Below are 20,262 nucleotides of genomic sequence, written 5' to 3'. Positions count from 1 at the left end.
TGGCGGCCGGCACCCCAGGCAGGTTTGTCGTACGTCTGGGCACGGCCCAGGCAGCTCCCCAGGGCTCAGGCCAGGCCAGTCACACCATGGCCCCGGGGTCTGGCCCAGTCCATGAGTCTCTGGCTGCTCATTGACCCCAACCCATCAGTCCTCCACCGACCACCGTACCACTGCCCGACCCCCCCCCCACACTCCTGCTACCAGTGCCCCAGCAGCCCCTCCCCCTTAGGCTTCTCACCTGGGCCTTCTCTTCGCCCTCTGGCTGGCCTGAGCCCCATGGGCCATGCTGCAAAGTGTCCAGGCTGCTGGGCTGGTCACACCTGGCCCTCTGCAACACAAACACCTCTTTAAACATGCAGCATGACGGGGAAACTGAGGCACGCACCACACTCACGCCAGGCATCAAGAAAATCCCCCTTCCTCTCGCACAGCCTCTGTGCAGCCCCCTAGATCTGACTATCTAGTGGATCTCTGTGCATTGACGGGGTGCAAGGGGGAAATGGACAGCGGGGGTGCACGGATTGAGGGTACTTAGGGTTCATGGATTATGGGGGTGCAGAGATTGCAGGGGTACATGGGGTGCACGGATTGCGGAGGTACATGGAGGTGCGGGGATTGCGGAGGTACATGGGGGTTCGGGGATTGCGGGGTGCGCGGCCAGACAGCCCCATAGGGCGGCTCTAGGGGCTGCTCCCTACAACCCAGACTCCCACACACGTGGCGCAGCAAAGCCAAGGGCGGAAAGCGCCTGATCTGGCTTCCAATCACAGCCTCTCTGCTCTTCGCACGGACCAATCAGCGGCCAGGACAGGAACCGCGCATTTCAACGCCCTGACCGAGAAAGCTGCCCTGGGTTGCAAACCTACCGAGGGGAGGCGGGACGTTTCCTCTTGCACCAATAGGAGAACGGAGAGATGTGATAGGCAGGTGGATCCGCCAATCAGGTCGCGTGTATCTCGATCCAGCTGGTTCCTCGCCGCCCACCAGCAGGGACCCAGGTTCGGATCCGCCCGGCCGGGGGGGCGGGGCTGGGGCTGGATGTGGGGCAATCACGTGCCTCCGCCCGCCCCTTGCGGGGAAGGCGCGCGGGACGAGCTAGGGGGGTTATTCTCTTTGTGATTTCTACGGTCCTGCAGTAACCCCGTCTGCGTGCCTCAGTTTCCCTGGGCATTTCCCACGGAGAGGCTGGCAGCTGCGCGAGGCGCTGCCCTTGCTAACCTGAGCCGGGAGGGGGGCGACCAGGTGCCGCCTTCTCCCCGGGAAGCCCCACAAAAGCCGAGCCTGGGGACCCAGCTGCTGGGTGTGTGGGTTAGTCTGGCCTGGCTTGGGGGGCACGGCCCTGGGCCCCGGGTCCCCTCCCAAGCTGGGCTGTACTGGCCGCTCCTGCTTCCTGGCTGACAAGTCTGCTGTGCGCTGTGTCCCTGTCGCCTCCTAAACCTTCAGTTCTCCCTGCCTGCCGGAAGTTGCATCTCCCTGCAGTTGTGGGGGGCCGGGCCTGGTGACTCCCCACCTCTCAGTGACAGGGTAGTGAGTCTGTGTGTGCTGCCCCCGCCCCCGCATCATCCTCACACCTCCCACTGGCCCGAAACTGGCCCTGCACCCCCCCGACCTTGCCCCCCTCCTGCAACTAACCTCCCCCAGACCCTGCACTCAACCCCCCTCCCAGACCTTGCACTCCTCCTGCACGGAGCTCCCTCCTTCACCCAAATCCCCCCCAATCAGTGGGGGGAAGTGACACGGAGGGGGCTGGCCCAGATTCCACTATAAGGCAGAGCAGAAGCGGCGCCCGCAGTTTGCCGCTGGTCCTGACATGGCCCCTCTGCTCCTGCTCCTCTGGCTGGGCTCAGGTAAGCAGGTCACCAGGCGCATCCCCGACACAGCCCTGGGGGTCTCCCTGGCTCCTCCCCCGAGCCAGCACCCCAGAGCCTGCCCTGCCTGTCCCCCCCAGGGGGTGTATGACGCTCACCCAATGTCAGGGTGCAGCCGATCGCAGCACAATGCCCTGGGCAGGCTCCAGCTCTTATGGAGCACCAGGCACGCTGGCAAAGCCAAGCCCAGACTCGGCTCCACCCCGTTCACCCAGGGCCAGTGGGGCTGGGCACAGGAAAACTGGGTTTAAATCTGGTCCACACCCTGTTGGACTATTCACCTGGTTCCTATTTCCTCAGTTTCTCAGCCAGGATCTGGGGGCGCCCGGCCCGACGGGCCCTGATCTCGGGGAGTCTGGGGGCGCCCGGCCCAACAGGCCCAGATCTCCAGCCCCATGCTGCTCTGCCCTTCCCTCTGCAGGGCTCTGTGCCCAGGAGCTGGTGCCCAGGCAGTGCTTGCTGGGCCCTGAGGTCCTGTGCAGGGATCCAGGCCTAGCGGCTCAGTGCGGATGGCAGCAGAAGTGCAAGTTCCTGGAGCAGCACAAGCCCCAGGTGAGCAGTGGGGGGGGCTTGTGACCTTTGCTCTTGAGCCTGTCCCGGCTCCATAGGGGCTGGGTCAGTGGGGCTCAAGGCTGGAAGGTTGAGGGGAGTGCATGAGGGGCAGGGGGCTCAGGGCTGGGAGGCTGAGCGGTTCGTGGGGAGCAGGGGGCTCAGGGCTCGGAGGCTGAGCGGTTCGTAGGGGGCAGGGGGCTCACGGCTGGGAGGCTGAGGGGTCCGTAGGGGGCAGGGGGCTCAGGGCTGGGAGGCTGAGGGGTCCGTAGGGGGCAGGGGGCTCAGGGCTGGGAGGCTGAGGGGTCCGTAGGGGGCAGGGGGCTCAGGGCTGGGGGGCTGAGTGGTTCGTAGGGGGCAGGGGGCTCAGGGCTCGGAGGCTGAGGGGTCCATAGGGGGCAGGGGGCTCAGGGCTGGAAGGCTGAGGGGTCCGTGGGGACGTGGCTGCTCCAGAGGTGACCCTGGCTTGTGCATGGCTCAGCAGGGCTGGCGCAGCCGGGTGGACGCCCCTGCCTTCCAGTGTTCCCTCTGCACCAAAATCATGAGGACACTGGAGTCCCTGGTTGGTGACAAGCGTGACAAGGTGAGGGGGGCTCAGGTAGGGCCATGGGGAGCCCCAGGACAGAGCCCCAGGTTCCTGGGGGGGGTCTCCCTGTGTGTGACGGCGCGTTGGGGAGCCCCCATCTGCACCCAGCTGTGACTGTCGGGCTGTAGAGTAGAAGGTTGTTTGCTGCTCAGGGACAGAGCACAGTGCAGGGTCCAGGTTGACACAGGAGCCGCCATGGCCAGGGAGCTGGTCAGGCTGGGCGGAGGGAAGCACGAAGGGAGCAGTTTAAGTCCAGGACAAGGGGGTTCAGGGGCCTGTGAACCCCTCCCCCCAAGAGGTCTAAGGCTCTGCTCTGGCTCCCATGGCAACATCACCCCTCTCTGCCACGCAGCTCCAGCCCGTGTGGGGTGGGGGGCAGCAGACAGGCTTCCTGTGCTGACCAGTCTGCTGTGCGCTGTGTCCCTGTCGCCTCGTAAACCTTCAGTTCTCCCTGCCTGCCGGGAGTTGCATCTCCCTGCGGCTGGGGGGCCGGGCCTGGTGACTCCCCACCTCTCAGTGACAGGGTAGGGAGTCTGTGTGTGCTGCCCCCGCCCCCGCATCATCCTCACAGCTCCCACTGGCCAGAAACTGGCCCTGCACCCCCCCGACCTTGCCCCCCTCCTGCACCCAACCCCCCCGACCTTACACCCCTCCTGCATCCCCCCGACCTTGCACCCAACCCCCCCCAGATCCTGCACCCAACCCCCCCCGACATTGCCCACTCCTGCATCCAACCTCCCCCCCAGACCCTGCACCCAACCCCACTCCCTGATCCATATAGCAGAAAAGTGCGGCCTGGGAGCATGTACACTCCAGGGGCCATATGGGACCGGAGTGTCTGTTTCCCCAGCGGACTGGGCTTTGCTGCGCTCCCACAGCCCATGGGCCATGTGCGGGCCTGACACGGGACATTTCTGGGGTGTCGCTGAGAGGGTCAAATTGGCGAATTGCTTGGAGACCGGGCTGCTCCCAGCCTGAGCCGGGGGTCCCCCACGGCGAGGCACCAAACAGTCCCACAGAGCGCGTGGCCAGCAAGAAGTTCTCCAAACACCTCAGCATTCCCTGTGCCCCCCCAGCCCCACCTACACAGGGGAGAGATCCCCCACCTCCCCTCAGGTACCCCAGTGTTCCCTGTGCCCCCCCACCTACACAGGGGAGAGATCCCCCACCTCCCCTCAGGTACCCCAGTGTTCCCTGTGCCCCCCTACCTACACAGGGGAGAGATCCCCCACCTCCCCTCAGGTACCCCAGTGCTCCCTGTGCCCCCCCACCTACACAGGGGAGAGATCCCCCACCTCCCCTCAGGTACCCCAGTGTTCCCTGTGCCCCCCCACCTACACAGGGGAGAGATCCCCCACCTCCCCTCAGGTACCCCAGTGTTCCCTGTGCCCCCCCAGCCCCACCTACACAGGGGAGAGATCCCCCACCTCCCCTCAGGTACCCCAGTGTTCCCTGTGCCCCCCAGCCCCACCTACACAGGGGAGAGATCCCCCACCTCCCCTCAGGTACCCCAGTGTTCCCTGTGCCCCCCAGCCCCACCTACACAGGGGAGAGATCCCCCACCTCCCCTCAGGTACCCCAGTGTTCCCTGTGCCCCCCAGCCCCACCTACACAGGGGAGAGATCCCCCACCTCCCCTCAGGTACCCCAGTGCTCCCTGTGCCCCCCCACCTACACAGGGGAGAGATCCCCCACCTCCCCTCAGGTACCCCAGTGCTCCCTGTGCCCCCCCACCTACACAGGGGAGAGATCCCCCACCTCCCCTCAGGTATCCCAGTGTTCCCTGTGCCCCCCCACCTACACAGGGGAGAGATCCCCCACCTCCCCTCAGGTACCCCAGTGCTCCCTGTGCCCCCCCACCTACACAGGGGAGAGATCCCCCACCTCCCCTCAGGTACCCCAGTGTTCCCTGTGCCCCCCCCCCTACACAGGGGAGAGATCCCCCACCTCCCCTCAGGTACCCCAGTGTTCCCTGTGCCCCCCCACCTACACAGTGGAGAGATCCCCCACCTCCCCTCAGGTACCCCAGTGTTCCCTGTGCCCCCCCAGCCCCACCTACACAGGGGAGAGATCCCCCACCTCCCCTCAGGTACCCCAGTGTTCCCTGTGCCCCCCCAGCCCCACCTACACAGGGGAGAGATCCCCCACCTCCCCTCAGGTACCCCAGTGTTCCCTGTGCCCCCCCACCTACACAGGGGAGAGATCCCCCACCTCCCCTCAGGTACCCCAGTGTTCCCTGTGCCCCCCCACCTACACAGGGGAGAGATCCCCCACCTCCCCTCAGGTACCCCAGTGTTCCCTGTGCCCCCCCAGCCCCACCTACACAGGGGAGAGATCCCCCACCTCCCCTCAGGTACCCCAGTGTTCCCTGTGCCCCCCCAGCCCCACCTACACAGGGGAGAGATCCCCCACCTCCCCTCAGGTACCCCAGTGTTCCCTGTGCCCCCCAGCCCCACCTACACAGGGGAGAGATCCCCCACCTCCCCTCAGGTACCCCAGTGTTCCCTGTGCCCCCCAGCCCCACCTACACAGGGGAGAGATCCCCCACCTCCCCTCAGGTACCCCAGTGTTCCCTGTGCCCCCCAGCCCCACCTACACAGGGGAGAGATCCCCCACCTCCCCTCAGGTACCCCAGTGCTCCCTGTGCCCCCCCACCTACACAGGGGAGAGATCCCCCACCTCCCCTCAGGTACCCCAGTGCTCCCTGTGCCCCCCCACCTACACAGGGGAGAGATCCCCCACCTCCCCTCAGGTATCCCAGTGTTCCCTGTGCCCCCCCACCTACACAGGGGAGAGATCCCCCACCTCCCCTCAGGTACCCCAGTGCTCCCTGTGCCCCCCCACCTACACAGGGGAGAGATCCCCCACCTCCCCTCAGGTACCCCAGTGTTCCCTGTGCCCCCCCCCCTACACAGGGGAGAGATCCCCCACCTCCCCTCAGGTACCCCAGTGTTCCCTGTGCCCCCCCCACCTACACAGTGGAGAGATCCCCCACCTCCCCTCAGGTACCCCAGTGTTCCCTGTGCCCCCCCAGCCCCACCTACACAGGGGAGAGATCCCCCACCTCCCCTCAGGTACCCCAGTGTTCCCTGTGCCCCCCCAGCCCCACCTACACAGGGGAGAGATCCCCCACCTCCCCTCAGGTACCCCAGTGTTCCCTGTGCCCCCCCACCTACACAGGGGAGAGATCCCCCACCTCCCCTCAGGTACCCCAGTGTTCCCTGTGCCCCCCCCACCTACACAGGGGAGAGATCCCCCACCTCCCCTCAGGTATCCCAGTGTTCCCTGTGCCCCCCCACCTACACAGGGGAGAGATCCCCCACCTCCCCTCAGGTACCCCAGTGTTCCCTGTGCCCCCCCAGCCCCACCTACACAGGGGAGAGGTTATAACCCATTGTCATGGCTCGCAGGTCGTGCCTGGCCCCCCAGCCCCCCACATCAGTCTCCCCTGCAGCCGGCTGAGTCCTGCCTGCTCCACTCTCAGCCCCCAACACAGCCCCCGTCTCCCAGCAGAGCCCCCAACACCCCAGCCACAGCCCCTCCCCCACCAGTGTCTTCTCCCCAGGTAACAGGGTCGCCTGGGCCCCTCTTCTCCGCCCCTCTCCCCGTCCAATCTTCTTCCCTCGCTGGGACCTGCTGGGCCGGGTGCCGGGGTCCCCTCTGCAGCCCCTTGTCTGGCCTCTGGCTGGACCAGCTGTGCCCTCTGAGCAGGGCCGGGGGCACCAGACGCCTCGACTCCACTTCTGGGCCGTTCCCTGCAACGACAAACTCCCCCCCCTTGTCACTGAGCGCCCCCTATATGCAACACCCCCCTTTGAGCCCCAGAACTCCCCACTTCCTCACACCCATCTCACCAGCCCCAGTCCTAGGTCAATTTCCCCTCAGATCTCGCCCAACAGCGCCTGCGGGGCCCATCCTCAGTGGTCCCCAACCTTTCAGGGCTGCCGGGCGCCCGGGGGCAGGGCCGCTCACACGCCAGGCGTCTGGGCCACTCACGCGCCGCGTGCCCAGGGGTGGGGCCGTTCATGTGCCGCGCGCGCGGGGCCGGCACCGTGCATGCGCCGCACACCGGGGGCGGGGCCGGCCCAGATCATTCGGCGGGCGCACATAAATGCTCCAGCGGGCGCCACGTTGGGGACCACTGCTTAGACTGACCCCAGGGGTTTAGAGATGGATGAGAGAACGTCGCCGTGTTCTCGGTGCGGGCGGTAGCAGAGCTGGCGGAACAAGCTGCTGGCTCAGGCCAGGCCCTGGAACACCTCCGCTGTTAGGAAGGGTCCATGGGCCTTTCAGGCTCAGTCCTTAGCAGACCCTCCCGAGGGGGTGAGCTGGACTGCAGACCCCGGCCCTGGGGAGGAATCCGCTGTTCTCGCTGGGTGAGTGTGTCCCAACGTGGAGTTTGTCACATGAGCAGGTCACCTCCCGGAAGTGGGTTTTGCCCCCAAACCCTCCTGACCGTGTAGATTGTGGTTGGGCTCGGAGGTGCCACTGGCTGGTTTAACGTTGCAGACACACACGGCTCCCCTGGGACTCGCTCCTCGGGAGGCAGCGGCCACGGCTCCCACGCCAGCCGGGCGGCCACAGAGGCGCTCGTCAGAGGTGGACTGACCCCTCGCACGGCCCAGTGCCCCAGTCACGCCGCGAGCCTGGCCCAGCCTCCTGCTGGCGATTCCAGAACCACGTCCCAAACTGCTCCATGACGTGAGCCGTGTGAACAGACCGGCCAGCCCGCTGCTTTCCAGAGCCCTCTCGCTTGGCCTCCTCGAAGCAGCCCTGAGGGTTGGTCCTCTCCGGGCGTGTGTGCACTAGGGCGTCGGTGCGAAACCCTCGGCAGCCTGGACTCATCCTGTTATTTCGAAATCGCTCCCTCGCGCAGACGCGCCCTGGCAAGCCAGTAACCTCGCAGCAGGGCTGGGGCGCGCCGGCTGTTCCTGCTCGCCAGGCGCATCAGGCAGCCCTTTGTCCCGGGGGCACTGCGCGGAAGGAGGATCGCAGCCTCTGCCCCGATGCCCAGAGTCCTTACCCCTCCCCCACAGCTCACCCCCCTCCAGCCTGGGGTGTTCCCATAACCTCCCCCCGGCTCCGAGCTCGGCCCTCGGCTGTAGCGCTGTGGGCAGCAGTCCGGCCTGGGCAGGGCGAGTGAAGCCGGAGGAAGGGGCCCCGCGTGGGCCCGTCAGTGCTCTGTAGGCAGGGCACAGGCAGCAGAGGGGAACCCGGCGCTGGTGGCACACGGGAGCGGTTGGTCTGATCTTACCCCGAGGGCTGCGTGGCCCCCCCTGCCTGTCGGATCTGTAGGAAGTGGTGGGAGGGGAGGAGAGGTTCCCAGAAGTGAAGCAGAAACTGGCCCACAGCCCTAAGGGTGAACCGCCCCCACCCCCTTCTGTCACCGCAGCTTGATCCGTTGCTGGCCTGGCCTGAGCTGAGCTGCACAGTCGTACTGCTAAGGGCTAGAAACCCTCATGCTTCAGGGCAAGAGTTGCCACTAGCTGCTGGGGTCCGGAAGGCCCTTTGCCCATAGTGCCCAAGGACAGAGGGGACCACTGTGACCATCCCGTCTGACCTTCTGTGGCCCAGCCTCTCCTTCCGCCCCCTGCCCCCCGCTAGCAGAAGCATGTATCTCCAACAGCTGTGCCTGAGCCAGCCCTGGAGCCAGCCAAGGGTCCCTAGTCTAGTCTTTTCCATCCATGTGCGGAATAATTTGTATGCACGGTGAGGCATGTTGAATGTGCACCACCACACCTCGCCCTGGGCGCTCTGCTGGTCGGCACTGGCCTCTCTCCTAAGCAGGGACGTTACATTGAATCGAAGAGTCGATGTAATTTGCATCGACTCGTCCATCAGTCGCAGGGCGTCCGCCTTTGCCGTGTAACCTCCCCAGGGCTGCTGCCGCTCTCTGAAGGCGGAAGCGCTGGGGGGGGGGCGGCGGGGGGGTCCCTAGCTGACACTGAGCGCCACATGGAGCAGCCCAGGCCAGCTGGCGTTTCAAAGCGGCGCCGCGGGGAGCCCAGGGTCTGGCTCCAGGCTCCAGGCGGCGCTGCCATTTTGAAACACCCCGTCCCCCCCATTGCTGCCTCTTTCCGATGGAAGCAGCGGGTGGGGGGGACCGGCCGCCCGGCCTGTCGACTGTCTACACACATTTGCCTAGCGGCTAGTCGACTAGGCCACATCCCGACTCCTGCGCGGCCGCCCAAGCCAGGGAGCCCCAACCCAGGTCAGCCCGGGGTGCACAATGCCGCCCCACCCCCATCCGCCCAGCTCCGGCACTCTGGCGCCGTGCCAAGGGCTCTGGCTCCTGCCCTGCCGCTGCCCCGCCCCCAGCTCCTGCGCCCACCGAGGACCTGGAGCCCCACGACGCCTGCACCTCCAGCGGCACGTGCCGCAGCAAGGGCCAGCCGGGGGAGCCCTGGGCTGGCTCAGTGGACGCCTGGGGGGGCACCCCTATTGCCAAGGGAGGGGGAGCTGTGGGGTCACCCGGCCCCGGCCAGCTACTTCCCTGTGGCTGGGCTGCTCCCCTCAGCTGCCTCCTCCCCGCCCCCCGCTGTCCCCCCTGGCCCTCAACCCCCCCCCACTATACCCCCCTCCGTCTGCCCCCCCCTCCGTCTGCCCCCCCCTCCGCAGGGCCAGGCTGAGCGGTCCCTGCAGGAAATGCCAGGCCCACGCTCCAGGCTTGACGCCAGCCCCAGGGTCTGGCTCTGCCCTGCAGCCTCAGGAGAGGCTCCTGGGAGACCCAGCTGGACCAGATGTGGGGGGGGGGAGCTGCACCCACCTGGCTCCATCTCCCCAGGCCCACCACAGCTAAGTCCCCCCCAGGAGCGGGCAGCCAGCAGGGGGCAGGGCAGGGGGTCTGTGCACCTGGCCCCGGGGACACCAGCCCCAGCCCCGCTCCCGCCCTGGCTGTGCACCCTGTGTTTGTCCATCCTGGGCGCCTGGCAGCGCCCCCCCCCTGCCCCGCCGGTCGCTGCCCACCAGCCCCCGCCGGTTCTTTCCCAGCCCCGCCCTGCGCCACGAAGGGCCCTCGGCCGTGCCCGCAAACCGCCCCCGCAACGGGCAGCGCCGCCCGCATCAAAGGAGCCGCCCTCGGAAGCAATTTCACAAGAGCAGCAGGTGTGGGAGTCGGCACAGTGCCCCCCCCCCAGGAATGTGCCACCCGCCCCCCCACCTCAGGGGCTCCGGGGTTGGGAAGCTGAGGGGGCTCAGCTCGGCCGCCCCAGAGCAGCCCCTGTTCCGGGCCCTCCAAGCTCAGCCCAGCCAGCCATAGCCAGGGGTGGGGGCCTCAGCCCCTGTCCCCCCCACTAGCTTGTGCACCCGGCTCCCACCCCCTGGCTCCCACCCCCTAGTGGCTGGCCCTTGTCAGTGCACGGCCCGCCGCTTGCTGTGCCGAGGGGCTTGCTCCCCAGGTCCGAGCCGGGGGGCCCTCAGGGCAGGCTTGGCCAACGGCTGAGCAAAGATCTCCCCACCCTCGGACCCCTAGTGCCACGTGAGCTGGTCCCCCGCCCCCGTGCCACAGCCCAGCCTCCTGGGGCCCACCAGTGCCAGCAGGGGCCGTGCGGGGGCACCTGGGCCGCTCACGGGGTGCAGGGCTGGACGCGTCCAGTGGGGCAGGGGGACCAGCCCCCCTCACCCAGGGAGCCCCGAGGAGAGGGCAGCATCTCCGGGGTGGGGGCGAATAGTCCGGGGGGGCTGACCCAAGGCCCCAGAGATTGGCCAGGCTCTTGAGGAGGGGGCACCCCCCAAGTCCCCACTGAGCTCTGGGGGAAACTCTCCCAGGCACCCTGCTGTCCGTCCATCCCGGGCCAGGCTCCTGCTTCCCTGCCGTCTGCCCCTCACCCGCTCCGCTCCCTCCTCAGATGGCGCATGAGCCAGCCAGAGGGGCCACCCCGGCTGTGGCTCCCCCGTGCCCCTGCCCCGCCGATGACGCAGGCCTCGGCAGCCCCCGCCCCCGCCAGGCTCACCCACCCCCCCGGAATGGCGCTGCCTTGGCGCCCGGCTTCTCGCGAAAGCTTGGGGGCCATGCGCCCCCCCCCGAGCACAGGCAATAACTGTGGGGGTGGGGGAGGTGCTGCCAGGAACTGGCCGAGGGCCCTTGTGCGGCAGGGAGAGGCCAAAGCCAACAGCCCAGCACTTGACGCGCGGCGCCAGGCCCGGGCCAGTGTCAACACGCCAGGGCGGGGGGAGCAGCCGGAGCCCAGAACCCCCTGGCACCAGCCCGCCCTGCCCCAATGCAAGGGGGGCACATGCCCGGGGCCAGGACGGAGTCCCGGGGCACAGCCCTGCCCGGGATATGTGGGTGCAGGAGACAGGCCTGGCAGCCGGGGCCGAGCAAGAACAGTGTCGGGGGGGGGGCGGGATTTGCACCTGCCACAAAGTGACGCCATTGCAGCCTCCCCCTCTCCCCTGCAAGCAGCACCCAGCCTGGAGCAGGGGCTGCGGGTCGAGGGGGGGCAGGGCTGGGGGGCAGGGCTGGGCCGGCAGGGGCTGGGGATCCAGGGTGAGGGGCACCAGCAGGCCTGGGGGGCAGGGCAGGGCTGGGCCGGCAGGGGCTGTGGGTCGAGGGGGGGCAGGGCTGGCAGGGGCTGTGGGTCGAGGGGGGGCAGGGCTGGGCTGGCAGGGGCTGTGGATCCAGGGTGAGGGGCACCAGCAGGCCTGGGGGGCAGGGCAGGGCTGGGCCGGCAGGGGCTGTGGGTCGAGGGGGGGCAGGGCTGGCAGGGGCTGTGGGTCGAGGGGGGCAGGGCTGGGCTGGCAGGGGCTGTGGATCCAGGGTGAGGGGCACCAGCAGGCCTGGGGGGCAGGGCAGGGCTGGGCCGGCAGGGGCTGTGGGTCGAGGGGGGGCAGGGCTGGCAGGGGCTGTGGGTCGAGGGGGGGGCAGGGCTGGGCTGGCAGGGGGTTGGGAGGGAGGGGCACCGGGGCTGGAGCTTAGCCAGGTACTTTTCCCTCGCAGCCCTCACTTCCCTGGGTTTACCCCAAGCTAACCCCGCCCCCCATCCCGCAGGGCGAGCTCCAGTCCCATTGGCCGGGCTGGCCCCCCGAGCCCAGCAGGGCTATAAAAGGGGCGCGGGGCGCGGGGCGCGGGGGCTCCAACGCTTGCGCTCAGCATGGCCAGGTGCCAGCTGCTTCTGCTCGCCCTGCTCTGCGGGGGCTCAGGTAGGGGCGGCTTCGGGCTGGGCTGGACCCGGATGCAGGGGCCACAAGGGAGGAGGCGTTAGAGCCGGAGGGACCAGGGTGCAGGGGACAAGCCGTGAGATGGGGCCAAGCTGGGGGAGATGGGACAGGTCCCTCTGCTCGGCCCTCCAGGCAGGTTCCTCCCCAGCAGTGGGTGCATGGGGGGGGCAACAGAGGCCCTTCCACAGAGCCCTTCGCGCCCCGCAGGGGGCCAGAGCTGCCCCTTGGCCCAGGCACACGCCTGGGTCGCTGTGGGACTTCAGTGGAAACAGACCCTGGAGGGCCGACGGCAGCCCAGACATGAGAGGCCAGGGGACAGAACTAGGACTCCTGGGCTCTGCCTGGGAGGGGAGTGAAGTGCAGTGGTTAGAGCAGGAGGCTGGTTCTTTCCCTGCTCAGCTGCTAATTCCCTTTCTGGCTCTGTGCCTCAGTTTCCCCAGCTGTAAAAGGGGCTAATGCTGCGGGTGCTTTGCGGTCCTGCGGGGGGAGGATCCTCATCCGGGCTCATCTGGGTCTCTGGAGCCCGGCCCTGGGTCGGCTTTGTGGCCGGGACCCAGCCCGCTCAGCCACAGGCTGGACTCTGCCCTCCCGCCTGGTCGTGCCCCCTTGCCTGCCGCATGCTTGGGAACTGGGCCGAGGCGGGGCCAGCCAACGCGCCCACCAGCCGGTCTCTCCGGCACTCGGGCCGGGGCTCCGCCGGGGCCCTCGTCAGAGACACAGGCCGTGCTGGGCTCCGCGCTCACGCTCCAGGGCGCGGGGTCCGGGACTCCTACCCCTGCGCCCCGTGGCCAGGGCAGCGTGGGGCTTCCCTCCCCGGCGGCTCAGGCCAAGCGACCGGATCCAGCAGTGACGCCGAGCCTGGTGACCAGTATCGGGGGAAGGAGGCGGGGGGAGGTGGGGGGGGTGTCTCCACCCAACACCCCTCCCAAACCCCCAGGCCCTGGGAGGGGGACACAGGGCAGGCAGCTCCCCAGCAGCCCCCACCCCACAGAGGGAGCTTTGCCAGAGCTGCAGGGGGCCAGGGCCTGACTCCCCCGGGGCCAGGGCCTGACTCCCCCAGGGCCTCGCCTCCGTCCCCCAGCCCCACACGGGCAGGGACGGCACCCAGGGTCTGCCCCCAGAGGAACTGCCAGGCCCAGGGGTCGGCCAGTATCAGAACTCGGAGGGGGGCTCCCCTCCTGCCCCCCCGACGTTCCTCCCCGTGGGGTCAATCCTGGCCCCAGGACACGCAGCCCCCACCAGCGGATTCCAGGCTGTTCGGTCCAGATAAGGCCCCGTCTCCACAGCGTGGCCGAGTGGCCGGGGGACAGACGCACAGACGGAGGGAGGGCGGCTGGAGCAGGCGCGTCTGTCCCTGGCACTAACCAGGCCCCGGTCTCTCTTCCTGCCAGGCCTGACCGGGAGCCCGCTGGCCCCCCAGGGCTGCGCCGAGGGCCCCACGTTCTGGTGCCGGAGTCTGGCGACAGCGGTGCAGTGTGGGGCGGTGCAGAGCTGTGCCCAGGCCGGCTGGAGCCAGGCTGCCAAGGCAGGTCCCGTCTGTGCCCGCGAGGTGCCCTGGTCGGGCTGAGGGGGGGGGGGGACGGGCCCCCGGACAACTCCCCGGCCCTGGGCTGCGGCACCAGCCAGCGGCCATGCAGGTCTCCCCTCCCCGAGGTGGCAGGTCGGGGGAGCCGCAGCCACGCTCTGTGCTCTGCTGCCAGCCCTGCTCGGGTTCGCTGCCAGCGGGGGGCACGGACGTGGGCAGCCGGCAGTGGGAGCTGGGTAGGGCCAGGACCAGGGTCCCAGGAAGGGGGTGGCCACCACCGGCCTTTGGGGTGGGGGGCTGCAAGTAGCCAGGCCTAGGAGCCATGGCTGGGGGGCGGGGGGCTCAGTGGGAGATGCTGGGCAGGAGATACAGACTGGTCCTGCCCCGGCAAGGGTGCGACCCGGGGGCCCTGGCCCAGCACGCTCAGCCCCACGGCCTCTCCCCGCAGGAGGACATGTGCGCCGACTGCCAGCAGATCGTCACCATCCTCACCCGCATGGCCAAGGACTCGGCCGTCAAGGTACCAGCCGCTGGGCACGGGGGGTCGGGCACCCGCCACCCCGGGCTCTGGGCCTGCCCCCCTCACCCCCCTCCCCCCGCAGGACGCCATCCAGCAGTACCTGACCCACGAGTGCGCCCTGCTGCCCCTGAGGATGCTGGTGCCGCACTGCCAGAAGGTGGTGGACACGTACTTCGCCCTCCTCATCGCCTGCCTGGAGGGCCAGATCGTAAGTGGCCAGCGCGTAGGACCCTCCCCAGAGCTGGGGGTCCCTGGCCCTGCCGGAGCTCCGGGGCCCAGCCAGTCACACAGGGGGCGCGGCGCACGGATACCGATACCGGGGCCGCGGCACACGGGAAGTACCCAGCCCCAAGGGCTAGCAGCCTGCGTGAGCTCCTGCCACACCACTGGGCTGGCGGGGAAACTGAGGCACGGGGGCGGGACTTTCCCTGGGGTTCCTGTGGGCCCCCTGAGGTTCCTCTCCATGGGGTCACTCCTGGCTCCCAGGGCCCACAGCCAGGTCCCCCCTCCCACCACTGACCTCTGCTCTGCCCCTCAGATACCCACCTCCGTGTGCGGCCAGCTGGGCCTGTGCCCCACGGCCCTGCCTCAGGACCAGCGCCCGGAGCCCCTGGCCGGCCTGAGCCTGGACACGTGGGTCCTCCAGATGCTGCAAGGTCTCCGCTTGGACCTTCCCGACAGCCAGACGCAGGTATGGGCCCCTCCAGCCCCCTGGGCCCGATCCTGGCACCCTGTGGCATCCCGCTACCGGTGTCAGCAGGGCTGATGTGCCGAGTTTGGGGCAGCCCCCCCAGCCAGAGGGCCAGTGCCAGGCCTAGGGGCCCAGGCATCACCCCAGCTCCCTGGGGGCCCCGTGGCACCGCATAGCCTGGCCCCCAGCCTGACCCCCACCACCCAGCCCCACTGACAATCGCTGAGGACTGACGGGACCGGGAGCAGCAGCGGCACTGCCTGAGTCTGCGCAGAACCTGAGCTCCTTGCTGGGAGGGCAGCGGGGCAGCTACCTGGCCTGGAGCCCTTCCAGCCGTTCTGGTACCTGCCCCTCCCGCCCGGGCCCAGGCTGGACTCCCACTGCAGGACGTGCTGCACATGCACCGAGCTGGGGGCTCCGGCAGCGGGGGGAGGGGCGGTTGCCCCTTCGGGCCTGGGAAGAGACTGGGGAAGCGGACCAAGGGCATGTGCCGATAAAGGGCTGGGCCATTACCCGTGTCCCCACTAAGCGTTTCGATCCATGTGCGGAACAAGTTTTGTCATGTACCCCAAGGCATGTGCAGATGTGCACCACCAGTAGAAACAAATGCTTCTGGCTCTGGACATTGTGGGCACTCTGCTAATCAGCTGGGCTGCATTTGACTCTCTCCTGGGAACACTGGCCATTCCCAACCTGCCATTAGTAGGGCTCAGAGTTAACACCCCTGAGCTGGAGGGAAGCAGCTTTTCCATCTCACAGCAACGGTGTCAGGCTCTCTGCAGGCCCAGGCAGACGCCTAAACAACTGTGGCAGCCAGTCAGCAGAGGCGACAGGGCTGCAGGCGGGGGACTGCCCCAGCCATGGAGCTTGTTACGAGAGCCCACCCAACCCACGTGGCCTTGGGGCCAGGCAGATCCACAGCGAGGTGGGATTGCACCGGGGAGGCCCAGAGACAGACCCAGGAGCATGGGGTTATGTAGGAGGCAGGCCAGGTTCCCCGCCCCGGGCCTGTGGCTGCCTTGAAGGGCTCCCTGGCTTAGCAGAGGGGATAAAGCTCAGGGGTTCCGGGGTTCAAGAGGTCCCAGCTGACCCCACCCCCAACCCAGCTGCACTGCCCTCTCCCCACCCCCGCCTGGCCCAGCCTGGTGCCCAGCTGCTCCCTGCTGACCCTGTTCTCTCTCCCCAAGGGACGCCCTGGCGAGGACCTGCCCTTCCCACTCCCGCTGTGCTGGATGTGCCGCTCCTTCGTCAGCCGGATCGAGGCCACTGTCCCCAAGGTGCTGCACTCCCCCAGGGCAGTGTGGGAGAGACCCCAGAGCTGGTCACTGGCCCCAGCCATGCCCGGGGGATCAGTGAAAAGAGCGAGGCAGGTCTCAGTCCGGCTGCTGCCAGCCTGCAGGGAGATGCCCAGGGCTGAGCAGGGCAGGGGGACGCTCACTCTCCCATGCAGGAGATGCCAGGGGCAAGAGCTCACGCCCTGGCTCCCCCTTGCCATCCCGTGTGACACGGCTCCAGGAGAGCCGCACCCTCCCTGGGCAGGGCACAAGGTGCCATCGGTCGCCCTCAGCGATGGGGCTGCACACGTGGCCCCAGGCAGGACGGGGCTGGCGGAACCCAGAGCGACGGGCGCTGCGGAGCCAGGCTTGGCCGGCTGAGCCGAGGAGCAGGAGGGGCTGAGAACTGGGAGAGACAGTTCACGGGGCAGCAGGGGTGTCCCCGTCGGGACAAAAGCCCCCCAGGTGGCGTGGGCGGGAATCGGGCCCCCCCATCCCACGGGAAATGCTCATCGTTCAGCCTTTGTTTTGCTCCCAAATCAGGATGAAAATCCAAGAACTTTATGAGCTGAAACGCTCCAGACACAGTTCAGCTGGAGTCAGTTCAACGTTGACACCAAACTGTGTCCGTGCCAGGTGCTGCAGGGCCTCCTGTTCCCTTGGGCCCGCTCTCTGCTGGGGTGCAACTTGCTGGTCAGACTACATCTCCCATGATGCACCACACAGCTTGGTCAGAAAGCACACCACAGTGCATCATGGGAGATGTAGTCCAAGTAGGGGAGAACTACAACTCCCATGAGGCATCACCATCAGGCAGCTGCAGTTTAACTCCATTGTTTGCAGAAACTGCATTTTCTGTTGGAAACTAATTTCAAGGGAAAATTCCGGTCAGACTTTCGCCCCCCGACTGTGAGCCTGGACCTACACTGCCAGGGAACAGGGGTTCTGCTCCGCCCGGAACTGCAGGGTCCAGGCTCAATCTGAGCCACCACCCGCTAGAGAAATGCTTGTATGGCCCAAATTGCCTCCTGCCCTAGCAGCTGGAAATGGCAGCTCTGCCTGGGGGCACAGGCCAGGGCAGTGGGGCAGACCTGAGGAGTTTAAACAATGGTATTTTAATAACAAAATATTTTTTCCAGATTTTTTTCTAAGAAAAATAACAATTTTCAATAAAACTTTCTGTGTAAAAATATTTGAGTTTTCTCAAAGCTTTTTGGTTTTTAAAAATAGGAACATTTGGGCTAAACCTTGAACTTCTTTGTTTAAACTTGTTTATTTTAAATCAGGGAATTTTTCATCAAGAAAATGAAAAAAAGGCAGGATGTTTTGGGGGAACCCCCTGTAATTTTCCACAATGTCCAGTAAAAAATAACAGGTCTATGGCAGCTGGCCAGGAGGACCTGCCCCCCCCCCCCAAGGAGCCGAGAGCTGGGGGCACTGGCTCAGGCTGTCTGCCCTTCCCCCAGGAGGCCATCGCCAAGTCCATGGCGCAGCTCTGCCGTCTCCTGCCGGGCACCATCGGCGGCGCGTGCCAGTGCCTGATGGAGAAATACACCGTCACCACGCTGGACCTGGTCCTGGACAAGCTGGGCCCGCGGCTGATCTGTGGGATGCTCCTCATGTGCTCCACGGGGGAGAACTACGGCCCGGGTGAGTCCCTGGCCCTGGCCTGCTGCCCCAGCGTGGGGCCGGCGCGGCACCTCGCACTGGAACCCTCTGACCCACAGTGCCCCGGCTCTAGCGCGCTGGCCCCGCTAACTAGAGCTTGGGCCCAGGGGGGTAGGTGGGGCTAGCGACGGGCAGCCCCGAAGAGCGGGTGGGCCGCACGAGGCCCTCCCTCACCTCAGGGGGCCGCAGCAGCCTGCAGCCCACTGGGGTTCCACTTGCCCCCCCCGCACCCCGCTCCCCACGCGCCTCTCACACATGGGGCCCTGGAGCCCCGCGCTGCCTGCCCCTCCCCCGCCCTCCCCGCACTTTCGGAGCGTGAGAACTGCCTGATCCGTGCTCCGTTCCCCACTCCCCCCTCCCTGTTGCAGCTGCCTGGCAGCGCGCCAGCTCTGGGGGCGAGGGGGGGCAGTGGGGACGTCAAGGCCGCAGGTGGCTCGAGGGCTGCAGGTTGCCCACCACTGGCGCAGACGTATTGTAGACATCAGGGCGAGGTGGCCCTTTAAGGGCATTTCCCAGGTCCAGAACTGAGGCATTCTGGGACTTGTAGTCTGGAGCGATACTGGAGGCGGAGCCTAGGCAGCAAGGCATGCTGGGATGGAGACAAGGCTATAAATAGGCAGCATTTTCATGCTGCCTTGACCCCAGGGGTAGGGCCAGGACAATGGGAAAGCCGTTCTGCCTGTGGCTGCTCCCTGTCCCTCTGCAGAGCCCCCTCTTGCCCAGGGCACGGAGTGCCAGGCCTGCGTGGCTCTCACCAGGCTGGCCAAGGCGATCGTGCGGGAGAACAGCACGGCGGGGGACGTGGAGGCCGCCCTGCTCGGGGCCTGCAGCGGGGCCCAGCTGGGCCGGCAGGAGGTGGGTGTCTGCTCTGGCAGTGACGAGGGGGGGCTCCCAGGTTGGCTTCTGCCCCGTGTCCCAGTTCCATGAGGGCGGGGGTCCTGGCAGGCAGGACGAGGGGGAGGGTCTACACAAGGGTCTCCCTGGCAGGGTGGGTCCCTTCCGTGCTGGTGTCTGGGGTCCCTGCCCAGCGGGATCCCCCAGGGCCTTGCCCTTTGGGGCCGGGGGCGAATTGCACCTGGCTCTCCTTGCAGGATCAGGACCGCTACAGGCAGAGGCAGCCATGCCCAGGAGCTGCATGGAGCCCACGGGGCAGGAAGGAATTGGGGGGGGGGGCTCCCTGCACAGACACTAACCCGCCTCCTCCGTCCTCAGTGCAAGAGCGTCATAGAGCGGCTCCAGCCCCGGCTGCTGACCTTGCTGCCGAAGGCCCGGGACCCCCGGACCACGTGCCAGGTCAGAGGAGCCGTCGAGTGACGTGGCAAAGCCACGGTCCTCCCCCTCCCGCACCCCCAGCCGGGCGGTGCCAGGCCCTGAAAGGGAAACCCTGGGGGCTCTGTGCCACTGCACCCCTCAGCCCCCCATGTCGCAGCTCAGAGGGGGCTGACGGGCCTTGCGCTTTCTGCCCCTCACACACAGGAACTGGGCGTGTGTGAGCCTGGGCCGGGCCCCGCTCCTGGAGCCGAGGGCTGCGCGCTGGGACCAGCCTATTGGTGCTCCAGCCTGGAGGCGGCCAAGCGGTGCCAGGTGAGTACAGCGCTGTGGGGCAGGCTCTGGCCCTCAGCTTCACCTCCCCCATGCCTCTGGGAGGCTCCGTCTTCCCCAGCTGCCCCCAGGCGAGGGGAGAGACAAGCCCTGCTCCAGGTCCAGCTCATGCGCGGGGCCCCCGGCTGGCTCTACCATCTCCCTTTGTTTCTTTGCAGGCTGTGCAGCACTGCCAGGCCCACGGCTGGGCATAGCCGGAGACATGCCAGGCCACGGCTCCTCTGCCGACTTCTGCTCCCAGCCCAGCCCCCGTGGATCCCTCTCCTCCGCCTGCCGCAGCTTGCACTGGGTCTGCCCCGGAGCGCCCAGCCGCCCCCTGCCCTGCCTTGGCACCCGCTCAGCGCTGCTACCCGGCCTGCGCTCTGCCCCGGGCACACGGCTGCAGTGCTGCCGGGAGCCTCTTGTACAGCAGTCACAGCACAAACCGCTGGCTTGGCTCCCACATCAAAGGCAGCTGCTTATCCGGCTACGAGCCTCCCCACAACAGCCACAGCCGCCTCCCCCCGCCACATCAGACAGGCCGGCAGCTCTCGGAAGCTCTCTACCCAGCCCCCGCTCCCCTTGCTGTAGGGACACATGCCTGACAAATAAAGCTTTGGATTCACCCTGTGCTGGCCGGGGCGAGATCACGGCGCCGTGGGCATCGCGGTGCCGCCTGCCTCTGTCCTCGCTGCCCCAATCTGGATTTAAACACCCTCCCTGCCGGCGTGGCACCCGGGGCTGTTCCTCGGGATGGGCACTGCCTCCAGCTGGGTGGTGGGGCTGAGCCCCCGCCGCCAAGGGCTCCCAAGGGTGTCTCGGGCCCCTTTCCCCAGCTCTGC

At 67.6% G+C, this 20,262-nt stretch overlaps 1 protein-coding gene across 5 annotated transcripts; it reads left to right on the top strand.

The window, feature by feature from the left end:
* Nucleotides 1-870: 870 nt before the first annotated feature.
* On the top strand, nt 871-20,044 carry SFTPB (surfactant protein B). 5 transcript variants are annotated; one of them, XM_089773862.1, is made up of 12 exons: nt 871-998; nt 2,290-2,420; nt 13,553-13,686; nt 14,135-14,206; nt 14,289-14,414; nt 14,745-14,897; nt 16,085-16,174; nt 17,638-17,821; nt 18,546-18,694; nt 19,052-19,132; nt 19,316-19,423; nt 19,600-20,044. In XM_089773862.1, the coding sequence occupies exons 2-12, from the start codon at nt 2,378-2,380 to the stop codon at nt 19,633-19,635; spliced, it is 1,176 nt and encodes a 391-aa protein (XP_089629988.1). In that variant the 5' UTR covers nt 871-998; nt 2,290-2,377; the 3' UTR covers nt 19,636-20,044. The 5 variants fall into 5 exon arrangements, with proteins under 5 accessions (XP_089629988.1, XP_089629987.1, XP_075766902.2 ...); XM_089773861.1 differs by lacking the exon at nt 871-998 and adding an exon at nt 1,334-1,847; XM_075910787.2 differs by lacking the exons at nt 871-998; nt 2,290-2,420 and adding an exon at nt 1,334-1,847.
* Nucleotides 20,045-20,262: the final 218 nt, after the last annotated feature.

The sequence above is a fragment of the Pelodiscus sinensis genome, chromosome 28, assembly GCF_052426305.1.
Source record: "Pelodiscus sinensis isolate ZL-2025 chromosome 28, ASM5242630v1, whole genome shotgun sequence".
Taxonomy (NCBI): Eukaryota; Metazoa; Chordata; order Testudines; family Trionychidae; genus Pelodiscus; species Pelodiscus sinensis.
The sequence above is the reverse complement of the archived record's forward strand: the minus strand, read 5'-3'. Positions and strand labels throughout refer to the sequence as shown.

What these genes read in the sequence shown, in the direction of transcription:
- SFTPB (XM_075910783.2), top strand. Translation starts at nt 12,779, where the DNA reads ATGCTTGGGAACTGGGCCGAGGCGGGGCCAGCCAACGCGCCCACCAGC. An exon ending in CAGCAGTGACGCCGAGCCTG is followed by an intron (nt 13,023 to 13,552) that starts GTGACCAGTATC and finishes TCTTCCTGCCAG; the next exon opens with GCCTGACCGGGAGCCCGCTG. An exon ending in CCCAGCTGGGCCGGCAGGAG is followed by an intron (nt 18,695 to 19,051) that starts GTGGGTGTCTGC and finishes CTCCGTCCTCAG; the next exon opens with TGCAAGAGCGTCATAGAGCG.